This window comes from Actinia tenebrosa, unplaced genomic scaffold (genome assembly GCF_029948245.1).
Source record: "Actinia tenebrosa isolate PJP-AT-01 unplaced genomic scaffold, QUT_ActTen_1.0 PGA_scaffold0__85_contigs__length_37466705, whole genome shotgun sequence".
NCBI classification, from domain to species: Eukaryota; Metazoa; Cnidaria; class Anthozoa; order Actiniaria; family Actiniidae; genus Actinia; species Actinia tenebrosa.
Window position 1 is genome coordinate 14,581,279 of NW_028292569.1, and position 27,861 is coordinate 14,609,139.

The 27,861-nt window shown below is 35.7% G+C and overlaps 1 protein-coding gene across 2 annotated transcripts; it reads right to left on the reverse strand.

Annotated features, from left to right (window-relative positions):
- Nucleotides 1-428: 428 nt before the first annotated feature.
- LOC116291646 (diacylglycerol kinase delta) lies at nucleotides 429-27,633 on the reverse strand. 2 transcript variants are annotated; one of them, XM_089032394.1, is made up of 34 exons: nucleotides 27,248-27,633; nucleotides 25,570-25,668; nucleotides 22,665-22,712; nucleotides 22,047-22,112; nucleotides 20,000-20,083; nucleotides 17,946-18,047; nucleotides 17,172-17,301; nucleotides 16,163-16,275; nucleotides 15,627-15,752; nucleotides 15,348-15,461; nucleotides 15,157-15,222; nucleotides 14,598-14,680; nucleotides 14,393-14,501; nucleotides 13,809-13,948; nucleotides 12,625-12,703; nucleotides 11,987-12,099; nucleotides 11,303-11,405; nucleotides 10,562-10,787; nucleotides 9,647-9,811; nucleotides 8,720-9,086; nucleotides 8,406-8,516; nucleotides 8,139-8,235; nucleotides 7,899-7,960; nucleotides 7,194-7,236; nucleotides 6,927-6,995; nucleotides 6,268-6,315; nucleotides 5,949-6,080; nucleotides 5,006-5,127; nucleotides 4,015-4,114; nucleotides 3,829-3,930; nucleotides 3,386-3,493; nucleotides 3,077-3,176; nucleotides 2,633-2,772; nucleotides 429-1,877 (listed from the first exon to the last, which is right to left on the reverse strand). In XM_089032394.1, exons 1-34 carry the CDS (start codon nucleotides 27,272-27,274, stop codon nucleotides 1,713-1,715), a joined length of 3,759 nt encoding a protein of 1,252 aa, XP_088888520.1. In that variant the 5' UTR covers nucleotides 27,275-27,633; the 3' UTR covers nucleotides 429-1,712. The 2 variants fall into 2 exon arrangements, with proteins under 2 accessions (XP_088888520.1, XP_088888517.1); XM_089032391.1 differs by lacking the exons at nucleotides 25,570-25,668; nucleotides 27,248-27,633 and adding an exon at nucleotides 24,224-24,449.
- Nucleotides 27,634-27,861: the final 228 nt, after the last annotated feature.

Consider the following 27,861-nt stretch of genomic DNA (forward strand, 5'->3'; position numbering starts at 1 on the left):
GAAACACTAAAATGACTATAAATATACATCGACTAGCCATTCCGAGGTTGAGGGGGGGGGGGGGGGGATGAGTCGAGTTGATATTGCAGTGCACTCTGGGACTGTTTTAGATCTCTCCAAGAGAGCGTCTATTTCGTTCCGTAAAATAGTTCCACAATGCACCGCAATGTCGACTCCGCCCAGTTTTTCCTCGACCTAGGAATGGACAATAACTATGCGCGTTATGCCTCATGATATTTTCAGCTGCTAGACACTATTCCTAACGATGATGGAGAATGGAGGTTTGTAGTTGGGCGGGGCGTTAGAGTATCTACGTTCTGGGCCTCAATAGGGGCTAACATATCATCGACAGAAAGACCCAGTAAAAATCATGATTGGTCCAGCGATTTATAATAGATAGTAAGAAAAAATACTGGGGGGGGGGGGGGGGGGGGGGGGGGTGGAACGATAAACTATACTCCTAAGGCCCCCGCCAAACAAACCTCGTCAGTTGCACGAACTTAATTATACAAGAATACCAATGTACGAATAAAATACAAATAACCATAGTGACCGAAGAACACAAGAAACTGAACTACTAAACATGAAGAATATAAAACGTCCTCTCTACCTGTGCTTCACACGAACGAACATCATAATATTTTCTTTTCCATTGATCACTATTGTATTTGCGTTATTTTTCAACGTTTAAAAAATTCACTTGTAGTATTGTCATTAATAGGTTATGAAAAACTTGACGAACTAGACAAACAGGTCCAGCCTGCTTGAATTTGGAGAAATGACCAATGCTACGATTATTTTGAAAAGATTTTTAGTTTGGCGCTTGATCAATGGATTCATTCATCTTTTCTCGCTGTATCCCCCACTTCATATCAGTTTACAGTTTCCTTCTTATGGGACTTGACAATGTCTAGCCAGATAGACTAAACTTAGGAAATTATTTACCGTGAAGTGGAACAACTTTGAGTCAAAATGAGTGAAAAAATAGACCTCTTCAATTTGGGCGCAATGTTTTCCCATTCCAAACCACGTGTTATTCCCTTGAAGATTTCTTGACACGGTAGAAATCGTCTACCTTCTCAAATGTGTCCAAAGCAAGCGTCATGTTGGCGGAAGTAATTATGCAACCAGTATATAAAGAAATAAAATCTCAATGCGGTGAGTTCGTGGTGGTCTGAAATGAGGAAACATTAAGTACAAGTTGAAAAATTCTAGCGAGGCCACGCCCTATCCTCTCCCCCCATAAGAGACCACTTTTCAGACCCCTATTTTGGGGGTCTACATTTCTTTGGAGGGTCAGGGCAGCCACAATCGACCCGCCTACTTATTCTAATGATACAAATTTGTGAATTTCCGTACGTCTATTGATTCTAAAATTGAAAATCATCGTTAATTGTATTACGCTGATAATATGAACTATTGTAAAAGAGGTGGTTTTAATAACCATAAATATCTTTTTCTCTTGATTTGTTGTCGAATTTCTTGGGTATGGTATGGAGTAGTTTGTCTCGAATACTTCTTTCCTTATCCCATTGATGAAGGACGAATATTCATATTTTTGACCACATTTGCTTAAATATCTTCAGGAGTTTTTTTGTGGGGTTTTTCTTCTAATAACTAGAGTTTCCCATTTGATGAGATTCAGTGCTTGCTTTGATCGTGTTGCAAAGATAGCCAACTTACTAGTAGGAGTGGATGGAATAATTCTTAGTTTAGTGGCTGTATTCCTTATCGAGGTAAGTAGATCTGGAAGGCTTTTCTTCGCATTTCGAGGTTCTTTCTATTTTTGCAGCTGATCTTGGTGACAGTCCCCCACAGAGCTGTTTGATGCCGTGAAGAATCCGCTTGATGTGTCCCACCTTGGTGACCCCCAAGTCCTGCCAGGACAAAATCCATCAAAAATATGGTAAAAATCTAAAGTCTAATAGGATTTATCACTAAAGGATGCACGGCGGAGAGCCGATAAGGGTTTACAAACTTACTCGATAAGGCATGCAGCTGATATATCGAATTCGAATTTAATCCCTCATACCTTCGTAGAATACCTTCAGTATTAGCATATGTACTAACTTACGCATTTTGCAAAAGTCAGATGCGGGGGGGGGGGGGGGGGGTTGTTTCACTGAATTAGTAAGGGTATCCAACTGCTGAATTACGATAAGAGAACGTGAAGTGAATCATCGTCACCATCATATAATAAAAATAAATAATAAAATAAATAAATTAATGGGATTTAACAGTGGCATTTCTACAGAGTAGCTATTCATCCAGTCATTCCATCATCACCATCATTATACCACCAACACCCACCACCATCATCATCATCATCCCCACCACCACCACCACCATCATCATCATCATCATCATTATCATTATACCATCACCATCACTACCACTAGATGTTCAAAAAGTTTACTATGTCTAGGTAAGAATTTTGAACATGTTCAAAAAACGTACCTACGAACTAGGTAAACTTTTTGAACTTAGGTAAGAATGCATATGGCCACCACCACCACCACCTTCAACATCATCATCATAATCATCATCACCACCACCATCATCATTATACCATCACCACCATTATTATACCACCACCACCATTATCATAATCATCATCATCATCTATTCTTACCTTGAGGTCGGGTCTAGTAAGATTGAGTAGTTCATTACCACAAATGTCATTTCTGGCAAACAAGTCTCGATATTCAACCAGTCCTATATTTTCTAACCATCTGCCAACTTCTTCAACTCCCCAGTACTGGATCATGCGTCCTGATGATCAAACAATATATTCAGATACACATTGTAGACTGATGTGTAATATCACTATGCCTATGTCGTGATGCCTGATAAATAACGGGGGGGAGGGGGTGGATCGCGCAGAAACAGACAGTGCAGAAGACACTGATATACCAGCAGACAGACAAAAAGACAGACAGACAAAAAGGCAGACAGACAGACAGACAGACAAACAGACAGACAAACAGACAGACAAACAGACAGACAAACAGACAGACAGACAAACAAACAGACTGATAAACAGACAGACAGACAGACAGACAAATAAATCCAGTACCTGCTGGTGCAGTGACAGCCTTCGTCATTTCCGGTTTCTTCGACCTCAACAATCCAAACGAGAATTTACTCTTGCCTTTGCTATTCGTCGCTTTGTCCCTCTAAAGAACACGTGTTCATTATTTATTATGTTTACTAGCTGTATTTTAGTTGAGTATTTTTGGGAGAGTCTCACGTTATCAATGACCAACCTCTGACGTTATCCCTAGAAGGCTTCTTACGTCACTACAAGGCCTCTAATGTCATCACCTCCAGCATCTGACATTATCTTTTGACACATTTATGGGAATATATACTACATATAACTAACCTCATCATCAAGATCAGGCAAGCCACAAACATCGACCGCTCGTAGAAGCTCTGGTTCAACTGCATTCAGTGCTGTAGTAATGGATGTCAATTTATCTTCTCGTAATGGCTGAAATAACGAGAATTTATTTTACTTCAAATATTTATACATGGGACATATGAGTTAGTAAGAGTATGAGTTAGTGAGTAAATATTTCATTGCTGCTCCAAGCCTTGATTATAATCAAACACGATGGCTTCTATTGTTTACGGAGAATGTACTTTATCCCTTTGATTGGCTTAGAAAACAAGCAATTTTAAAGTCACTATGTCATATATTGCCCACTCACACGGAGTGGTCAGAAATTCTTCAGTCTTCACTGGACTGGGGTAGCTGTGGTTTGATGTGCGTAGGTTTCCCAAGAGGGGAGGGGAGGGGAGGGGAGGGGAGAAGATGTATCTTACTGGAACTAAGGACTGCAGCTTCTCGTTCAAGAACCAAATGACCTCTTGAGTGAAGGCTTTAGCATTTGATAGGAAGTCCACTGCTCGAGTGCGGCTAAGATTCTGAAGGAAAAGAAAAAAACACAAGAACATCAGTAAAACTGATGGAAAACTAACTAGTAGTAAAACCAAGGAAAAATAACTCACCTCTTGGGACTTGTTATCAGGTAGAAGTCTCTCTATCATTGTGGACCACTCGAATAAGTCTTCCTCAAGTTCAGGGCTGTATTTACTTGCTTCTCGCACACTGTGGGGGAAAAAAGAAAACATAATTAATAATTAGAGTGAAGGCACTCGAACCATGAACACTTGACTTTATTCAGATTTTTATTCATTTACAATAACAGTAACTAATGGGTTACAACATCAAAGCTTTAACAACACCAGCAGTTATTGGCTTACAAATATTCATTTATAATTACAGTAACTACAGGGTTACAACAACAAAGCTTTTACAACACCAGTAGTTACTGCCTTACAAAAATTCATTTACAATAACAGTAACTACTGGGTTACAACATCAAAGCTTTTACAACACCAGTAGTTACTGGCTTACAAAAATTAATTTACAATCGCAGTAACTACTGGGTTACAACATCAAAGCTTTTACAACACCAGTAGTTACTGGCTTACAAAAATTCATTTACAATCGCAGTAACTACTGGGTTACAACATCAAAGCTTTTACAACACCAGTAGTTACTGGCTTACAAAAAATTCATTTACAACTACAGTAACTACTGGGTTACAACATCAAAGCTTTTACAACACCAGTAGTTACTGGCTTACAAAAATTAATTTACAATCGCAGTAACTACTGGGTTACAACATCAAAGCTTTTACAACACCAGTAGTTACTGGCTTACAAAAATTCATTTACAGTCACAGTAACTACTGGGTTACAACATCAAAGCTTTTACAACACCAGTAGTTACTGGTTTACTTTTAGTACTTAATTAATATTTATTATTAAGTCAATTAATAATTAATAATGACAATGATAATAATATAATTAATAATATAAATTTAATACTTATTGCAAAACTCCTCTAAGCAAAGTATAATGTGATCATCAGATTTGATGATGACGGCCGGATTGTGTGAATGTCGTAAAGTGCAAGAACAGCATGTTTAATTACCTCTGAATAAGAGGAGTAATGGCTACGGCTAGAGACTTCAGTGTCTCATTCTCAAAATCATTGATCAGTGCGTTCTTTTCTTGCTGGATGTCCGTCCACAGTTTTAGGGTGTTCTCAAAAGCCTACAACAACATATGAAAACATATGTTAACATGAAAGCATGCTAATAGTGTGTAGTTCCAAAAATTATCCACACTCCCCTTATGGAAGAATTTTTTAAGACACCCCCCTATCCCCCGGAAATTCCAATTTTCTTCCATACAAACTCTGTAATTATTTTTGTTCTTTCTCTGACCCCCTTACTCTTCGGAAATTCCAAATTCCTCTGTGGGGTGGGTATGGATGATTTCTGGAACTACACAATGGACATAATTCCCAATATTGACAGATAAATATGACTTATGATTTATAATATTATGGATATAATATAAGGGGCTTTACTTTGAGTTGTGAATATCAGATTACTTTTTAGTGCAATTTACAATCATGAGAGGTGGTTAGTATGAGGAGTAGGCACTGAGGATGGTCACTGCCAGGGTTTCTTTACGTACTCAGTGGTTCTTTTGCGTCCCTCCGATATTGGTTAGTAATGTTGAAGTGTGGAGAGACGGGACCTCCATTTAAAATGGTCATTTGAGCCACTTGAAAGTCTTACCATTTGCAGATGTAACATACAAAACCAGCTTTTTTCCTTAGTTATTTTAAGACCCTGAGTGTTGGTCCGGGACTCTAACAACAACTCCAGCATGAAAGTCCGATGCTCAACTAACTGAGCTAACTGCTTATCGGTATGATAGTAATAACAGAAGATCAAAAGCTGTGTGTGTTTGAGTGTAGTGTTGAGTCAGCCAACACAGTATTTTATCTTAACAGGATCCCTGTGGTACTTGATCCACAGGGATCCCATAGCCTTTGGCCAACCTTACGTCAAAAAGTTACTGACCCTATCTCTAACCAACATCTGCGCTCTATTTTTCTGTACAATCTTGATGTAGCCAGGTGTCTGCATCCAGGCTTCACCGTCTACTTGTACGGGGATTGGTTCACCAGTTATGGTAATCTTAACGACGCGGCACTACAAGGGAGAAAAAGAACAGTGATGACAAGTTAAATGACGTTGAATTTGAAGGCATTAATCTTGAAGTTGGAAATATTACAAACAAGAAAGCCATAAAGTGTGCTTATCTTGTTATTCTTAAACAGCTATTATTAGAAAATCACGTAAAACTGAGGCTAGCCAAGAACAACTGCCTTGGTTTTACCTGTGCTATTCGATGGTGCTGCATCCCTCCAAATACTTTAGATATCCCCTGATCAAATGAAATAAATTATATTAAAGACTTAACAGCTCTCAGGAACAGCTATCCTAGAATATCATATTAACCTTATATTGTTGGTTACCAGTAGCATAGCGAGGGGGGGCACGGGGGGGGGGGGGGGGGGGCCCGTGCCCCCCCCAAAATGTTTGAAAAAAAACATTTTTGAAAAAAGAACAACAAAAAAACATATTAAACCGAAACGAAAGAGGAAAATAAATTATTACAACCTAAGATTTAAGAATGGTTAATAAAATAATGTTTGTTTCTTAAATTTTTGTTTGAGCGTTTATTTGTTTTATTGGGGAGGAGTAATTTTTTAAAATTTAAGATCAATGCCCCCCCAGCTCCTAGGTCCTCGCTACGCCCCTGTTGGTTACATATAGAAGCACGGGTGGCGTAGCTGTGTGAGCGCTCGTCTCTCATCAATGCGACCTGAGTTTGAGTCATGCCGGGTTCGGTGTTGTATGTGAGTAGAGTTGTTTGTTGGTTCTCTCCTGTGCTCCGAGGGTTTTCTGGGTTCTCTGGTTTTCCTCCCTCCACTGGCTATTAAGTGCTACCCTTGTTTTTTTATAGATTCGTTGATGATAAATAAAGGTACCTACCATCTGTTGCGCCCCAAGCACAGCTATCACTTCCAAGAAACTATCATCAAATGAAGGCTGCGTGAATCCCTAAAGACACAAAGCACAATCATGTACTGTGAGAAGTACAAAAAGTGTAGTCTTATGATGCGAAACTAAAGATCATGGACAGATGATAAGGTGAGATGGCAGTGATGTTGATGTTGGTGTGGAGAATGGATGGTTGGGTGTGTGCAGAGTGGATGATCTGTAGGAATGTGGTTAGTGAGGTTGACCTGGTAAACCTACGTCATCACGTGATCCGCCCCAGAAGTTGGCTCCACCCATGTAACTGGAAACAAAATGTAAAGATGTGTTAATATTAGGATATATGCATCTTGTTGTCACCACCACCTTCAACTTACTGTCACTTCACATCTTTATCATAATCACAATACTATCACAATGATATCATCGTAACTATTATTTACGCCATTATCACTATTCTTATAATCTTTATCAAGTACATCATTAATATCATCACCATCATCATTATTATCCATCCTCATCATCGTCAATACATTATCATCATCATCATCATCATCAATACATCATTATCATCATTATCATCATCACCATCATCATTATCATCAAAACATCATCATCACCATCATCATCTTTATCATCAATACATTATCATCATCACCACCATAATCAATACATTATGATCATCATTATCATCATCCCCATCATCGTTGTCATCAATACATCATCATTATCATCAAAACATCATCATCATCATCATCTTTATCATCAATACATTATCATCATCACCACCATCATCAATACATTATGATCATCATTATCATCAATACATCATCATCATCAATACATTATTATCAGCATCACCATCAAACAACATCAGCAGCATCATCCCCATTTTCATTGCCAACATCAAAACATTGTTTCTCTTGTAATGTTGATTTTAGTCCCTTTTATTCCCGTTACAGATACCTTGTTATATTTAAGACGACAATGCCTTGCAAGCTTGGTAGTGATATCCTATTTCCATCACACTGGTAATAAAAAACACAAATTAAACAATATAAGATGCAGCTTCTTTAATTTTATTTTTTTCTCTCCTTATTTGTTGTTGTTGTTTTTTTGTTTCTGCTTAGTTTTGATTGTAATGAGGACTTCTAAATGTTGAGCAATTAAATAAAAAAAGATATATTCCATTTGCCTTGTGCTTACCTCTAGTTTGACTCTCTGGTCCAAATTCTTGTATGTTCGCTGCACGAACTCCTTTCCTCCCAAGAAGCCGTACCAAATCATGTTTTTCTTGCGACTCCTGATATTCAAGGAAAACAGTATTCTTAGTGATAATTACACTGCTAAATAGAAAAATATATCTGAACTGGATTGGAAATACAATAAGGCTTTCTTTATGGAACTCCCTGGGGTGAAAATCTGGTTGTGGGCATAAAACAGGGATAATAAATGCACCACAGGGTAACCAACCTATATTTTTCTGGGTGTTCTTCTCGCCGGTTGTGAAAATCAAGGCAGATCTTGGCGTCTATTCCAATACCAAAGTAATTATTCATGGTGCATTTTTCATTATAGCCATCCCTAGATAATCCAAATAAAAGGAGAGAAATTAGGATGGATACCATGGCTGCCTGCACAACAGTCTGATGCACTGACTAACGTAAAGTGAAATAGGAAACTGCATAGGACACTCTCACAAATTGCATTCAGCCCCTTTAATCTTCCTCCCCCTGCCCCCTCCCCCCCCCCCCCCAAAAATGTCATAGGCCAAAATAATTACTTACACATCTGATATAGTATTCATCATAGGAGTAGCTGCAGCACACAAAGCATCTGCATTAGCAAGCAGTGCTTTTCCTATCAATGACCCTACAATACTATCCTTGGGTCTGTCCTTCAGAAATGCTTTGGATATTATACAGGAATTAAACTGTACAGTAGATTTACTGCTGCTCTGCTTTGCTAGAAGGTCATCGAAAGATGGCTCATATTGATAGGGGTAAGAGCTACCTCGGCTCAAGAATCTGGCATCACTACGACTGACTGGTGCTGCTGATAGGTTATTGGAGGCCTGCATGTCAACTGCTACGTCATTGTCTGGTTCTGATAGTAGCTTGTCTATGGGATTGACATCAAGATAGCTTGGAAGCTCTAGCAAAAATGAGTCAAACAAATTTTTGTAAAACATTTCCTAATTTCTTTCTTTCTTTCTTTTTTTTTTGAAAATGCTCACATTTTGGGAGTATTAAATTCTAGTATTGTACTTCCAGAGGTGCTGGATGTTCAGTAACCCCATCTCACCTCTTTAAAACAGGTCCTGTAAGATGACAATTGTTTTTAACTCATTCCTATTTCTGTATTTAATTTCACTGATCACTAATATATGTGGTTAAATGAAATTTAGGAAAATTTACACTGTGTAATGTAGATCTGTGTAACAGCAAATAGTCTACGATAGCCAAAGTTTCCATATTTTTGTTGTCTGCCCGCTAGCCACCTATATACGTTAAACACACACTATCACAATCACACGCTATTCTGGTGATTAAGCTAGCATTATCTTTGGTCATCAGCAGGCCTGACCTATTTGATCGGTAATTACCGTGATATTGATCAACCCTCTTTATTGCTAATGGGTTAACTCGATAGCACGCTATCCATGTGATCAACAATCGTTGGCATTACGATATTTGCTATCGAAAGCCACATACCTGATTCTAGTTCCTGATCCGCTGTACTCTCTAGTACAGATTCTAAAACAGGGGCTGATGAAGAGGTTGTCACTACTTCATCAGCAGCTGCCGTTGCTCCTTCTACTATGGCTTTTGCTAGAGACGATGTTGAAGGACTTGTTCGAGCATTCTGTTCATCTACAGCTGTGAATATGAATAGAAATGATTCAAGATAATGACAATCTTTTTATTCATCCATCTAATGTGTCTGCTTGTCCTTCTCTCAGTCTGTCTGTCTGTCTGTCCATTTATTTGACGGTCTGTCTATCCAACTCCCCTTCACCTGGTATTCTTTTTGCTTTGTTACAATTGTTTATTTAGAAATAACTTGAAATTACAATCAGAGTTACATATATAAAATTTAACTAAACTCAAATTCATCTGTATATCCATCTTTGCTCCCTACTCATCCATTTATTTATTCCTTTGTCCATGTTTAATCCTTCAATTCATCCATCCTGTTTGGGCTTTCATCTTTTATCCCTTCCGCTATCCATTATGGATCCTTCAACCCATTTACTCATCCACGTTCGATTCATCCATCCATCAACCCACATTTTTAATCTTAAATAGTATAATAATAATTTATATAGCGCTCAACCTATTGAAAAATATTTCCACCCTGTTTGGGCTTTCATCTTTTATCCCTTCCACTATCCATTATGGATCTTTCAACCCACTTACTCATCCAGCTTTGATTCATCCATCTATCCATTCATATTTTTAATTTTAAATAATATAATAATTTATATAGGGCTCAACCTATTAAAAAAAATATTTCCATCTACTCACCTCTTAGCCCTCTTCCTCTCCCTCTCCCTCTCCCTCTCAGCCCTCTCCCTCCTTTCCACTATTTCTCAGATCCATCTATCCATCCATCTTTTTTCTCCCTACCTGTTTCAGTGTGCTGTATTATTTGCTTGAGTGCTTTTTTCAGACTGTTAGCACGTGACATCAAAGCTTCACGGGGAACAAACACTTTCTGTGTCTTTCCATTATTATTGACAGAGTTATTCTCTGACAAATCTGATATCTCTTCTTTTGCTGGGGGAGGTGAGGCTTCTGATTCTATGCTCAGTGCTTTTAGTAGAAGATTTAGCTTTTCATTCAGTATTTCACACTGAAATTCAAAAACATTGGAATTATCACAACCAATATTTACTTGCATTATGGTCCAAGAAGAGATATGAGGCATTAAGGCTCAGGTTAAACGTCAAACTTCACCTGAGCCGAACCTAATATTGAAACAATGGATAACAAGGCAGTCTTCTTTGATGTTGTTAGCTTTGGCTCGGCATTCGGCATGAGCCTGGCCCTTTCAAGAATATTTCCTAAGATCAAATTGTAATTTTGAAGCTGATTTTGTGGAGGAGAGGGTTACCAGAGAACCAGGAAAAAAAAAACCAAATGCGATTTATAACTGCACACAACATGGAAGTATTTCTTTTATAAAATACATATTACAATAACCATTATTTTGAATAGGAATGACGCAACTGAAAGTGAGCGCATGTGCTGTGTGCTCTCATATAGCACTCGCTCCCAACCAATCAGAACACAGGCTTTATAACAGTTATTTTATAATTTCCATTATTCCCCTTCAGTCAAGTATATTCATTCATTCATTTTTCTCACTTTTTGTGCCAGTGACCCTGGCTCTTTTGCTTCCTCTGGATCTGAACTTGCTGAAGCTGCTCCAACTTTGGAGACAAAATCTTTGACAGTTTCGCATAACACTCTGGAGAAAATAATGACAAGGACTGTTCAGTACAGCTAGCATACCCCAAATTACTTTACAATTGCTGGGCTTGACTTGATGTTATTTACTGTTCTGTGCAGAATGTTCAACAGCTGAATCACAAATTTTTAATTCAATTCTTTCTAATTGACAGCACATGGTGGTAAGTGTTTGACCACCAGCTAGATCATAAAAGGAAATTCAAAGACTTTCATCGTCTGATTGAAACCCAGCAATTGATTTAATCATCATTTTCCATTTCAGACCATTCGTCATTCCCTCAATTTTTGATATTAAATAATTTATCTTCAAATGCAAATCTGTATAATACTCAAGGGAATGAAACAAAATCCCCCTCTCCCCTCCCCCCTCCTCACCCCTGTCCAAAACCCCACAGATTTATTGTGATACTAAGAAGAGAGGTTATAGATAGTAGTAATAGCAAATCTGTATAATACTCAAGGGAATGAACCAAAATCCCCCTCTCCCCTCCCCCTCCCCCTCCCCCTCTCCAACACCCCATCATTGGGATACTAAGAAGAGAGGTTATAGATAGTAGTAATAGAGATGGTTTTGCTTACTTTGCTGATGATATAACAGTGTGATGCTGACTTGAGTGTAATATTCGAGTAAGATGAGCGGCAACATTGTTTTCAAACATGTACATGTTGTCAAATTCCTGTTGGTAAGGTATCTGTTAATGAAAGAAAAAGACATGAAATTAATTTTTAACTTGTGTTGTGCATTTAGATTTTGTGTGCGGTACAAATATTAAAATTCATTGGAACAATGTAGCAGGTGCTAGTTTGCTCAGTTTGTTTTTCGAGACGAATGCAAATAGGTCACTTTCGTTATAACCTCATTTATTAGCCTACCACTACCAGAATCCCTTGCACACTTTTTTCTTTAGTTAATTAGCACCAATTTTCTTACTATTCTCATGAGCAAAAACAAATTTGGGTTGTGGTAGTAAATGATGCCATCATGCAAACAACCTACTTAAAAAACAACGAATAAAAGTTAAACAAAGGTAGCAAACCATTGATCAAGAATCAGTCACCATTTCCTTAGCAACAATAACCCATTGGATAATTATCTTTCCAAAAAAGGTTTTTGGCAAACAATTTTTGTAACTCAGGGCTTAAAATAATGGCCACTCATTGGACAATGCCTGGCATGAATTGGAACTTGCCAAGTCAAACCTACAGGAGCAACTTACAGGAGAATCAAGTCCTTCTATAGATGAACTTCTTGATGGAGGAAGAGTAGGGTTACATTCCTGTGTCATGATGCTCCACCTAAACAAAAAACAAAAGAACCTGAAATTCTCATCTAATGACAACACTTCATGACTTAACAGCTGTCAGAACCTGTCTCACTGAAGTGGTATTTTAAGCAGGGCTTCTGACAGGATGCGCGGGTGCGGACCTGCATAATTCGCCATTTTCCGCACAATCTAACGATTTCCGCATAATCCGGCAAAATCCCGCATAATTCGTCAAAAATCTAAAGAAAACTAAATAATCAAGAAGAAATGTATTATAATGTTTTCTCATTTTGATGAATTTACGGATTTTTTATAGCTTTCCAGCAATATAAACAGCGTTTAAACTGTATATTGAATCATACGTCAGTGTGTAATGAAAAACACCACGATTACATGTGTGGATTAAAAACCTGAGATAAACAAGGCCAGTGTCAAATGAAGGAGCAAAATCAATGTAAAACTGTAAATAATTGCGTAAAACTTTAGTTAAACAAAGTTTGGAGTTAAATAAAGAAGCAAAGTTTTAAAAAAACGTGTATAATCCTGTAAAAAAAAATTCAGAAATTTTTTCGATTGTGACATCATCCCGCATCCTATTCCTTATAATTTGCCATTTTCTCCGCATAATCTGGAAAAAAATCCCGCATAATTTCAATTTTTTTTCTGCATCCTGTCAGAAGCCCTGTTTAAGTGGAGCCTTGCAAAAAAGACTCTTAGGCCCTGGCCAAACGAGGAAACATGTTTACCCCTTGCATGTTTCCCCAATGTTTCCCAGTTTTACATTGCGAAACACTGCTGCGTGCAACAAATTTTGCTTCCAAGACACGAAAAATGTTTTTGCTGTGAGGCAGAAACATTTCATGCTTCAAAGACACATGGAAACAATGCTTCCAAATCTTTCCTGACAGTTTTGCGTAATGTTTTTCCATTTCGGAACCCCACGACCTTCTCCTGAGAAAAAAACTTATTTGTTTGAGTTGTATTTATATTCATGTGTCTTCTCAGGTGCAGCCATTAAACAAAAAAATCCTTTAAATAGGGAATGATATGAAGTCTGTAATGGGAAAGCTTTACACCCTAACTAAATGCTAAAAGCATTACATTTTTTATCATAATTTTTTTCAACTGATGTTTACCTGTCAAGCATAAGTGCTTTAGCTCTCTCTAAATGTTGTAAGAACTGAGGAACAGCACTGTCATCTGTGAATGTTGTTCCCCAACCAAGAACTCTTGATAAATCATTCCCAGTGCCCAAAGGTAAAACTCCTATCTGAACCTAAATTAAGAGCAATTGCAGCATTAGAGTGATACAGTTATTAGGGTTGCATGGATGGCATAGACCACAATGCATACTGTTTATTAAATTCATAATAATAAAAATAATAATAATAATAGAAATAAAAATAAATAAATAAATAAATAAAATAATAATAATAACTTTACACTGTATTAATGAGTCAAAATATTTAGCTGTAGAGCTAATTGAGGACACAACATAAAAATCTATAGCTAATAAGAATAATATAAAAAAGATAGATATGTAAATGAATAATGATATTAATAATAATAATAATAATAATAATAATAAGTTCTACATAAGTATTTATAGCAGTTGCTGGGTAAGAATTCACAAATGTTGTAATTTGACCATGATGATATATACTGCAAAATTTCTAGGTGTTGCATAGATGTAAGATGTAAGTAAGACAGCAAAACTCACTTTATTAGTTAAATTCATGTTATCCACTTCCTTCATGACCCATCCTATTGATCCATCTCCGCCACACACTAATATACGAAACCGACTGAATTGTTTAAATATTTGAATCCTGAAACAGAAATCAACACAGAATAATCAAAACACAACAAAGGTTGGATTCCCTTGAATACAAAGAGAATACAGTACATCAAGACAGAAATCATACCCTTGCTGAGGTCCTCCTACTCCAAGGTCAAACACTTGAATAGGATTTAATAATTGCTTGAATTTTCGAATAAATTTAACACCCTTGAAAAGCAAAAAGAAAGATTGCATCTATAGGATAACTGCAATGCTATATCAACTTAATACACCTCTTTAGATTGGGCATTCGTTTTACCCATTTCAGACCACGTGTCATTCCCCTGAGTATCATTTCTTTGTTTGGATGCAAATAAAACAAAGAATCCTATTTTCAAAGAAATGGTACATGGTCTGAAATGGGCAAAACAAACACCCAATCTAAATAGATCTATTAGACTTTCAGGATTCATTGTAAGTCCTGAGAAAGAAGATTGATGGATTGAACCATTGATTTATGACTGGTTTACATGAGCAGTAAAAGTTCTCAACCCAAAACAAAAGAGTAATAGAAAATACCCGCAATTCTCCTCAACTCTGTTTAATACCACTTTATTCCCTACTCTGCTCATCTACAAAAGGAATTTGGATATTTTCTAAAACTATGAATTTTGCATAAAATATTTGCAGTATTAAAGACTTACTTGATTATCACCACTTTTAGAATTCACAAATACCAATAACGGACTTAAACCTGTGGGTTTAAATGCCTGTTAAACAAAAGAACATAATGAAAGAATTAACAAACACACAAACAAAGGAACGGACAAACAAATGAACGAACGGTCAGACAAACAGACGAACAAAAAAAAACAAATGAAAAGGAATAACATACCTCTAATCGACCTGGTCCCATTGGTCCTTCCAGGCACAGTGGAGAAAGAATTGATAATGCGTTTTCACCAAGCGTACATTTTGTTGCTGCTGAAGGCTTGCAAGCCGAATGAACCTAAAAATAAATCAATGTTATGTTTGAATATTTAGAGGAAATAATAAAAAAAATCAACTTCGTACTTATGAAGATGGAAAACGCTTTGCCAAAACATGTCAAGTAAAACCTTCAGTTTACGAACTGCGTTTATTATTTTTGAATACTTGTACTTATTATACTTACTGTCATATTACACCATAAACATCTAAAGTCTTGTAATCGTCTTTTACTTCCACACTGCCGATCACAAACACTGCACCTGGACCCTGGTATTAAGTTACCTTCCTGCCACTGATGTGGTACCGACATCTAAAGGAAACAAATGTAAATGTATCATCAAACTAATGAATAATTCATGAAAAATAACAATAGAGGTTTTGCACCATCACGTGCCGGCGCAATAATACAGCTTGGGCTTCCTGTGGTTAGATGGCAGAACAATAAATTCCTTTTGCTCTTGGGCATTGAATTCTTTCTCAAATAAAATGATTGCATTCTTCCTGCCATCAAGCAGCAAATACAGGGTTTGCAGAATAACGAAAACCTTAGTAGCTCTGGAGAGGTTTTTAAATTGGAAATGGATAACTTAGGGAAGTCCAAACGCATTCATCTCTAGGATGGTTAACAGATTAACATCTTATGTTTGGGCTCCCTGTGGTGTGACAAGGGCACCACAGGAAGCCCAACCGGTAAAAAATGATCCAAAGATACCGACTTACAGGGTCAGATTCATCAAACTCCAACTCTTCTCTTTTAAGAGACTGTATAGTTGTCCATTTGCAGTTATTTGGAGCCTTGGCAGCACATCGTCTATGAACTTTGAATCTGCAAACTAAAGAGCAATCATTATGCTTAATTCCTAACAGTTTGCTCATTCAATTTCATTCTTTTATTATTATTCAGAGGGCCAACCAGGCAAAGAGGCATTCATTTCATCCATCAGTTGGCCAATAAAGCAATCAGTCTGTCAATTTTCATTCATTCATTCACTTTATTTTCCCATTCATAGGACCAACAAACTACCACACATTCATTTTATCCAACAGTTGGCCAATAAAGAAACCAGTCTGTCAATTTTCATTTATTCATTCATTCATTCATTCCTCTGTTAATCTATTCATTCAGCAGCCTAACCTAGCCAGACAACTAATCATTTAGTTAGTCCATCAGTTGGCCAATAAGTTAGCCAGTCTGCCAATTTCCATTTTTTTCATTCATTCCTCCATTCATTTATCGGCCCAACCAAAAAACCAATCATTTAGCTAGGCCATCAGTCAACCAACCAGCTGATCTAAGAAGAAATGCCTGCCAATCAGAATCAAGAAAATTTGCAAAACAATCTGTCACTTTTCCTATCAAAAATATAGACTTCCAGGCCACCAAATGGGAAAAAATGTTGTTAATACACTCTCAATAACAGTGATGCATTAGACAACATCTCCACTCAAACATATTTCGTATTTTTCTCAGTGCTTCAAATATGATCCCACAGTCTCAACTACTATTTCAATTGATCTTCCATGAGCCTTCCCACAGAACATACACATTTCTCATTTTAAGTACCTCACAATTTACCAACATTTAAGATGTCCAAAGTTTATCCTTCTATCTTAAAATTGAGGTTTCAGTCAAGATAAAATATCACTTAGAACAGATTATGACAAGAAAGGAAATTTCCCATAAATTCTCCCATTTATTTTCCCATTCATTGTGTTGAATTAAACTAACCTTCACAAGACAATCCTTTCGAAGTAACACCAGAGAGTATATCTTTACACACATTACAGAATGTCGGCCTGGAGTGAGCACAGGAGTACCAGTTGTGTGTGCCTGTCAGCTGGTCCAATATATCTGATTGCTAAAAGAAATAAAAATACAGGAAACCTCAAAACAAACAACTTTTATATGAATCCAGCCTGTAGGCCTCTTTCGGACCTTTGTATATCATAATAATGTTTATTATTACGTAATTTCCCTTATCTTTAAATGGGTATAGTCTGTTCTGCTTTGAAGTCAACTCACTGACAAGCAATTATTATATCTATTTCATTTTTCAAATATCTTTCAAACAAATTCTGAAGTATACTACTGATTATAAATATCCATTTTTTACACTTGAATTTAAAAACAAACAATCCAACCAAAAAAGATGTCTGTAATTTAAGAGAAGTGAAAATATTAGAAAATTTTTGTTCAAAAATCATAAAATTGTATGATAAAAAGTTCAATAAATTGTTTAATAAATTAATAGTATTGTTGGCTTTCATGATATGAACTATAGTTTTTAACCTGAATCCAGTGACTTCAAAAAGACAGACTTTTCTATCAGTTAGGTTATTTTTTCTTCCTAAAAATACCTTTTTCTGGCCTTTATTTTGACTGATATACCCTTAAGTTCTATTTTTTCTCATTTGAATATTTTCATGCCCTGTTCAATATTCCTGGAAAAACTTCCTTTGACAATAGCATAGAATATCATGTCTCTGTAGATAAAATACTCACTGTCGATCTTCGGTTACAAAGAGCTTTTAGACAGCCAAACCATTCATCCATTTCTTTCCTACTTTCAGCACAAAGCACGAGACTACGATAAGGAGTAATAACCTAAAATAAGAAAAACAAACACAAAAATAAATAATGTAAAGAATATTAGCGCAAAGACTAAAAACCCTTGTTCTATCATAAACATAAAAAAACACAACAACGACACTGAGACATACGTCTTGTTATCATAAGAAATAGTACAAGGAAGGAAAACTTGGCATCAGCAAAAGGCAATTAACAGCGTCAGTCTATTACTAGTACACTAATAAAATTATAGAAAGCAGACAAAATGTCTAACATCATTTAAGCATTAAAAACCGCCAAAAACGTAAGATTAGTTTCATGTTTTGGACTAATTGGTAGTAAAGTATAACAGTTGACATGAATTCATGGTGGTATAATAAGCCTGCAGGAACTTGACTTTTCCTTTTTTCTTTTAAGTGATGATGAACAAAATGTTTTTCACAGCTGTGGTATCTTTTGATCTGACCACCACCTTTAGAGAGTGATAACAAAAATGGATTTAAAAACCAGTCTTCAAGTAAGACAGATTACAGATGTGCTTGAAACAGAAAGCTGATATTATGGCGATGCCAACATCAAAAAGAGCTTTCTTCTTTGAGAGTATTTTTTGTAAGATCTTCAAGCCTTTGGTGAAGGTTTGTAAAATTCGGAACTGCCTTTATTTCATTTTCTTTTGTTTGGGTATACATATTTATGATATTGTGTAGTTCCAGAGATTATCCATACCCACCCCACAGAGGAATTTGGAATTTCCGAAGAGTGAGGGGGTCAGAGAAAAAACAAAAATTACAGAGTTTGTATGGAAGAAAATTGGAATTTCCGGGAGGTAGGGGGTGTCTTTAAGAAATTCCTCCGTTAGGGGGGTATGGATAATTTTTGGAACTACACATTGTAAAGTTAGCCTGATATACGAAGCTATCCCAGGGGAAATATAACACACATTTGAATTGGCATCAATGATGGTAAAATCAGTAATGATTGTGCCTGATAGTGATGGGGATGAAAATGATAATGCATGACAAGGAGTTAAAGACGAATGTTGAAAGGATAATGATGATGTTGATAGATGTATTGATGATGTCGATAGGTGAAAATGATGATGATGATGGTTGGATGATATTGGCAGATAACGACAATGATGATGATGATGATGATAGATGATGATTATAGATGATCATACAGTAGATGATGATGATGAATGTTGATAAAGGATGTGGATGTTAGGGTAATAGATTACAATGATGATGATAATGTTGATAATGGATGATGATGGTGTTGTAATGAACAACAATGATGATGATGAGGTTGGATATGGATTAAAATAGTGCTGATGTTGATAGATGACGATGATGATGATGAATAAAGATGATGAATAAAGTTGATGATGATGATGGATAAAGATGATGATGATAATTGATGAAGATATGATGATGATTGATGAAGATGATGATGGATAAAGATGATGATGGATTAAGATAATGACAATGATTGATGAAGATGATGATGAATAAAGATGATGATGGATGAAGATGATGATAATGATGATGGATAAAGATGATGATGATGATGGATAAAGATGATGATTTTGACAGTGATGTCAATGATGATAATAACAATGATAATGGTGATAAATAATAAATAATACTCTTGAGGAGCTAAGAAAGAAGAAGTGATGATGCCAACAATGAAATATTGCTGCTGTGGATGGTGATATCATTGATGATGATGATACTCATAGGGACAAGGATTTAATCATCTTTATACATTGGACCACCATCACATAAGGCCATCTGGTCTCTCTCTCTCTCTCAGTCATGCTAGGGCCTTTCAATTTGGCCTCACCATGAGTCAAATCCACAATCCCCAACAAGATAGATTAATACTACAACAACTGGGCCTCTAGCCAGCAGGGTGAATACATAATTACTATACTGATCTAACTCAATGTCCAAAATAAGAATATCTTATAGATAAAAATTAAACCTTACTGTAAAACTGTTGTTGGCATTCCTGATGCCAGTTTCTGCTACGCTAACGTCTTGAAGATCAATTTCATTAAAAATGGTATTTTGCTGTATTAAGAGAAAGAAAAGAGATTTATGAGTTTAGTTTTATTGATTCAAGGTGGCATTTTATTATGGTATGATTCTAAATTTATTTACGAATACCAAAATTGTTATTGTTTTCTATGTATTTTGCTCCCAATGTAAAATAGTACTCAAGAAATTATACATTTTGAGGTCATGCAATTCTCAATTCACACATTTCAATGGCTTGTGGTAAAATCGGTTCCTGCTGCTGTCAATCAAAATGATGTAATCTTTTGAACAAAAACCATAAGAACGTTGCCCAGACTTAATCGACTTATCAAAAGTGAAATAGGCCAACATGTTATTAAGCAAAAGTTTGTCATTTGCATTCACTTTCAGATCAGAAGTTTACATCATTTTGATTGACAGCAGTAAAAAACTAAGTTTTACGAAAAGCCATTAAAATGTCTAAGTTCACAGAATATTGACAATATTATGTTATTACAAATTTTTCACACATTTTCATTTTTCCTACAAATAAGGAAGTCTAAACACTTGCTGGTCAAACTTTATCCTAGTGAAGAATTTTGACAATAATTATTGTTTTTATGTTTATGAATTTTTCCCAAATTTTCATTTTTCCTATAAATAAGGAAGTCTGAAAACTTTCTGGCCAAACTTTATAACACTAATAAATGCTTCGGCCCTTATGGCCTTTAGTACTTGTATATACAAAACTTTGAATAGTCTACACATATACCTATATTAAAGCAAGGTACAAAATGTATTGTCAATCAACATAATGAGCAAAGCCTCTGTCCTTTTTTTTTTTCATGAGGGTAGCACTTAATAGCCAGTGGCTAACAAACCTGTGGCCCTCATTTTATGATTGAATTGGAATTTAGGAGTTGATTTTTGCGGAGGAAGGAAAACCGGAGAACCCAGAAAACCCTCAAAGCACAGGAGAGAACCAACCAACAACTCTACTCATATACAACACCGAACCCGGTGGGACTCGAACTCGGGTCGCATTGATGAGAGGCGAACGCTCACACCTCTACACCACCCGTGCTTCCCTCTACTTATAGAAAGTAAGAGGATGACTTTTCAGCTTCCGTACCAGACTTTACATTCATTTGATTTGCACAATACTGGCCCTCATATAATTTTACTATAAAAACAGACTGTCATGCTGACAGAGTTTCACCATCTGCAGCATGATTAAATTAACACTCCTAGAATAAAAATAAATTTGCCAAAATTTGCATGCTTAGTTTCTAAGCCTACTGCTGGTTGTTATATTTCTTACTGTGTGTATTTTATTTAGACTATTCACCAACAGCTTTATTTTTAATACTGCTTTTATTCATGAAAGTATTATCTTCAAGATATAGGTTCTCATGGAACCCTATGACAGAGGGAATCTAAAACTTATATATTACAGTACAACCATCACTCCCCGTACAAGGCTCTTCCATGAGGTTCACTATACACTACCTCTACATTCTGACTGTCAATGCTGTCATGTATAGATCTGAACTTTAAAATTAAAAATGGAACTTTTACTTTTATCATAAAATTGAGACAAGGTGAATAGTAAAGCACTCAAGAAGATAGGAAAACACACTGATAGTAACTGGCATTTCTCCTAACTTTCCTTTATGCGCCACTATACAGTATTTTCACACTATACTCTATTCCGATCCCAGCTAAACTCTAATATTTGATCTGTGAGGTAGCCGTGTCTTTTTCAAGCTTAGATAAGCCCAGAGGTTCGATAAAATTTTAGGTTTTTTTAAGAAATGAATTAAGTTTTTCATTAATACTGCTAAATATATATTTGCAATTTAGTAAAATTCACTAATGTCTCAATTCATGAATGAATGGATGATGAATGAATATTTATGAAGAATTTGCATCCCAATAACTACAGTCAACATGTTTTTTAGATGCAGTATGCAATTAAAAACACTTGCACACAACAAAAATTACTAAAAACACTTACATTGTTGTTTTTTGCATAAAATAATTTTTTTCCTTCTCTGAGCTTAAAATATCTTTTCTTCCACCTCTGAAAATTCAGATAGAAATAGAAATAATTAAGAGATTTGTAACTGTTGAACAAATAATGTCAAGAGAAGAGTTTAATGATAATATTAGCTACATTCACAAAAGCAACAAGATTGGATAAGTTGAAATAAAATACAAGTTACGAAAGAAAAATGTAATTTGAATTATTGAAAAGTAAAAAAAAAATTTTTTATTTACTTAATCCTGTTTCGCTGCCAGAAATAATATTACGGCATAAGATTAATTCCACATTCTAATCATTATAAATCGGAAAAACTAATGAAACAGTGAAAAATATTTTTCAGTTAAAAATATTTTTAATAACATACACATGCATAGTAAATATATGTGTTCTAATGTCTGAAATGATTCAATTGATTGAATACCCAAAATTCATAATTTAGGTGTAAAACGAGAACTGTGAAAAATGGCAGAAAACGTGATTAGATTTGAGGAAATGTGTCTAGATATTGTTCAAAATAAGATTAAGATTTTTGAAATTTTTTTGTGAGTAAAATAGTGCGGAATAACATGAAAGTAAATTAAGTCTTACCTGGAATGAACCAGACTGCTTCAGCAAATGTCCTTCCTTCACGCAGTGCTACAAGAGAAAGGATTTTATATTTGAACTTCCATCATTTTAAAAAAAATCCATGTGAAAAAATGGGAAGTGGTATCTAAATGCTTTAAGTATGAAAAATGGGAAACATTTTTTCTTTATGCTAATGAGCTTAGTATAAAAGTATTTGTATTCTAACCTCACTGTCCATAATCTTATAGGTGGTCTTACCACAGTACAATAAAAGGTTGAGTAAAGCTTAAGAAATGTAAAGCTACTTGATAATAACTACCATGGCTAAAGATATTCACTATATGAAGAATGGTTCAGAGCCATTCGTTCGTTTGGGGCTCATTTGACAAGGCTTACCACAAAAATATCCAGTGTCACCACATCGATAATTAATTCAACGAATGTAGAATTTTTGTAGTTTGACAATTCCTTGAGAAAATGCATATTTAGTCATGAATAGTTGTGACGCAAAAAGGCAAGTCGCAGGTGTTTTCGTCTTTCCAAGCGCAATTACAATCTGATTCTTCACGAGAAAGTACAAGCCAACAGCAAAAGAAGCAGTGCTCAAATTTCACCAGGAAATAGAAAATAGAACAGACTCAGGGCTTGAAAGCGTGTCAAACTAGAGCCAAACGAAATAGCAAGTGAACTGGATTTCTTAGAGTATCGATAGAAATAACGGTGCGATTAAAAACAGCAGACCAAATAAAGCGAGCGAGTAGAAATTGGGAAAAATACCTAACAACATATTCATATGCAAAACTAGATTTTGTCACTTTGCAATAAAACTGCGCCTGGAAAATATGTCCTATAGAATAACAAAAAGCAAAAAGGAAAACTAGAAATAGAAATACAAGACTAACCTCTGCTCGAATCGATTTTTGGGTCAAAAGACTTTGTATATTAACCGAAATATTAAACTCAGCTTTTGGATGTAAATCAAGCTCTTGTAAAGATGGATTTGAGCCTTAGGGAGAACTAAGAATTATAAAGTGCCACTCATTTAGACATATACTATGTAATAAACTGCTAAAAGAAAAAAATTACAAGAAATAAAAAAAAGGAACGAATATTAGTTTAGATTTATCAGTGCTTTTAAAAATTGTAGCTGATAAATTCCAACTGAATTGAAAGTTTTTGTGTGTCATATCGTAAAAGGACAATCAATTCAAAGTTGCAGAACAACGCTTTTACAAAGAATTCTTCCAATTGCTTTTAGTCATGCCTAGATATATTAATAAAGGTAAAAATAAGTATAGTTTTGGAGGTTTTTCTATTATTATCTTTCAACCAGCTATGTTTATTTAAGATTTTTCGTAAACATTCAGCAGAGCAATCCACCGAATCATCAAATATTCAAGTGTGGTTTTCGCAACCTAGATTCTCACTTACACCGATCAAGGCATCGACAATCCCACAGTGAGCTAACCACTCTATGGAAAAACCAAAATCCTCGATTTTGAAGCGATAGTTAGTAAGCAAACACAGCAGTTTTAGCTCTGCAAGTTTTGCTTCAAGCACGACTTGACTTTAAGACTTACCCTTGCGCTTACTGCAGCCGCTGTTGACTTTCGTCTGTGGTAGAGTTTTGGAGCTTCAAATGCTCCATCTGAGTCGCTGTCGTCCGAGGAATCTAACTCATTTTCGTCCGATGTACAGGTAAAATCATAAGAGCGTCTCCAATGGGACATTTTCCTTGATATATCACTTCAGTCATCAGCCACATTCTGAATATTGTCGGCCATGACCGCTTGTCACGTGATCAGTCGTGTCCAATTAAATTTATCACAAGGAATTTTTACGCTCCCACGAATCTTTCCCCCCTGGATTGGTAACTTACTTTCATTATTTTTGTACCATTTCACACTTTTTTTCTTGCGAAATAACTACTTCAGTTTTTATCGGACTTTTAGTTTCTTGAACTGTTTTTAGTAAGTTGAGTTTCCAACTGTTCTAGCCGAGTTTAGTTGAAGTTTTTCGGATCTTCCTTGAACTATTGTTTTCATTCTTACTTGCAATTTTATTTAAAAGACAGCAGTTAGGTTAATTCTAAAAAATTCATCAGCAAAGCAGGTGCACTAACAGATTGCTTTCAAAAAACATCGAACAACTTCCTTATAAAAATAAAATACAGTTTTGCACTCTATCCAAGCTATAACAAAAAAATCCTCTTTCTCTTTTCTTACGACAATATGTGTGCAGATGTGCAAAACTCTTTATGATATGCAAAATAAAGTGCAAAACTGAAAAAAACAAAGATGGTAAATGCACATATTTTCGAACCTGTTACGATAGCTTTTTACTAAAATTAATACTTTGAAAAACTAACATTTATAATTACTTTCTTTAGGACAAAGCTTTAGAAAAAAAATTTCTTTTTTCCTTTTCCTTTCTTTCTTTTTTTTTTTTTGAAAATCTGGTTACGTCGTTCAAGATATCAAAAGATCGAACAGTTTTTATTTTTTTAGAAAACATCTCAAAGGATCCTATTCAGACGAGGCAAAAATACACTTACACTTTTGCACAATCTTAGAGAGCTTGGCGGAATAAAAATACCATTTTCTGAGAGTTATATTTGCATATCTGTTTTGAAACATCTATGATATGGTCTGTTGACTTTGACGTCAATGATACGTAATCATGACGTCACGTAACGGTTACTTCCATTATTATTCCTCGAAATAGAAAGTTCTGGAATGATTTTGGTCGAATTGATTGAAATAATATAACATGTGTTGATAACATAAAATATTGTTTTGAATCATTCAAGTCGTTGGGCCACACAAAAAAGCATGGAAGACGCGTTTAGGTCTGTCAGTGAGCAATATAGAAACTGAAAAATATATAAATACTAAGGCAGAAGCTAAATATAGAATTAGACACTCACCATTGTTTTGAGTTTTTTCATCTGTGACTGAGGATACACGCCATTGCAGAACACTCGCTTTGGTGATGACAAATTGTGTAACCTTCCGTCAGACTTGGCCTTCAAGGGTACGTATACGTAAATGATTAATTACAGTTTTCAATCAGAACAGAATCTGACTCAGAATAGCATTACGAAATACCAAAAATAAAAATAAAAAAATTCAGGGATGATGGTGCTGTTCAAGTAGCACCGATCGAAGCTGAAAAAATACTTAGGCCTGGAATAAAATTTTGGCCAGAATCGTGTTTGTTTGTTTTTCTGCATAACAGAATATTGAAACATGTTTTGTTTGCTAAAGAATGTTTTGCAAGATTGATTTATAAAGATATCAATGATGATCATGACCAATGATTCCGGTAATAAAGAAATGGCGATGAGGATTGTTGATGATGATGATGATGATGGTGATGATGATGGTGATGGTGATGGTGATGATGATGATGATGGTGATGGTGATATTCGCACAACATTCCAATACTCTGTTTACTACTTAATTACGTTTTACTTCTGGTTTAACCTCGATCTTACACCGTAGCTTAACATATTCGTAGCTATGCACCTAAACCCAAAAGTGTGACAAAAATCTACTCTGTACCATACGCTACGTGGCTAGTATTGTACATGTCTTGATATGGAAACAGGAAGACGAACTTTGATCATAGTATGATAAACAATTAGCTCCCATCGTAATTAAAATCAGTACTGTGGGCGTTTGAAGTTATTGCGACACCATTTGTGCTGTCCGACAACATGAACCTGTACAATCTACGTGAATTGAGTCAAGGTGACATACTGTAATAGCGCGGGGGAAAAATTACCCAAAAACAAACTTGAAAAAAGAAAGGTTCTTATAGCACTATCCAAAGCTGTATTCACGCATAAATGTGCAAGCTTAAAAAATTATTTTGGAAGTTCATGCATGCATGGCTATGCATAAGAGTTGTCGCAAGATTAACGCATAAGTCAGCAAAAGCCAGTCACCTTCATGTAAGCGGACCACGTTTTAAAGTACTATTTAGAAAAAAAAAATTTTTCGGACAAAAAATATAGCTAGGATCTCGTATACTTTGTTTTCTGAGCTATGATGACCAAATTTTAGCCTTCCTTGTCCAATATCGTGTCATACGCACTCACTGCGCCGGCACCCAGTCACGAATGTATCACTAGTAAGCAAGGTTCACCGATGTCCGGCTATCACAGCGCAAAAATAACATAAAAACTAGTCTACAATTATATAATTTTAGCACGAATGATATTTGAATATTTAGATGTGTGAGCTTCATGTATAGGTTCAAGTGGAATCGTGGATTGATAAAGTGCCATGTACTAAATAAAGATCGTATACTATAAGTTCCCGTATAAAACTAGTTTAGTACTCAGCACTCAAACTTTACGGTGATAGATCTCTGGTGATAGATCAAGTAGGTTTTATATCAAGGCAAAAGTCATATATATGATTTAATTACAGCATGATTTGGAAGGCAGACAAGGTTTTTTAAGTAGAGCGGAATTTGAAATAATTTTCACTAATAGTAACAAGGAAAATAAGGTATGCGTCGTTCCAATACTAAAGTGAGCCACAATATATTAGCATGCTTGTAACTAAAGTTTATATCATACTAAGTTACTCTCTTACCTCTTTATCCTCAAGAATAGAGGTCATTGTGTTATCACAATTTGGCCTCTGAGATCGACTTCTGAAAAAATGAGTTGAGATAATGCCGATAATTTAGAGAAACCAGCCGAATTTTTCACTTCCATCGCGGCTGACTAGGCAAGTCAAGCTAAAAGGCATCAGAAAGGAATCACGACCACTAACAGCTGCGCTTATCAGTTCAGGCAAATGAATTAATCACTGGTATTTATGGCTTGAAAAAAATGCATTAGAATTCTTGCTAGAATTTTGAATAAATGTTCAGAGTGTAATGAAGGTATAAAGCTGCTCACAAAAGGGTTCTGGTCGCAAATATCTATCAGGATTTGCCATGAATGTATCCAAGACTTCAACGTGTAATGTGTGATCTCTACATGTGTCTCATTAACGCGGAACTCAATCAGGAGTGATGGCATTAAGGAAATCGGAAATAACTCCACCCCTGAATGAATCTCCGTAGTGTGGTGCTAAAAACGGATGCTCAAAACATGTAAAGAACGGTATACAACAACCTTTACAACACACGTTTTAACTGAATGGTTTATTTAGACACACATTATGGAACTCTTTTCTAAGGGGCTGTTATTTGTAAGTCT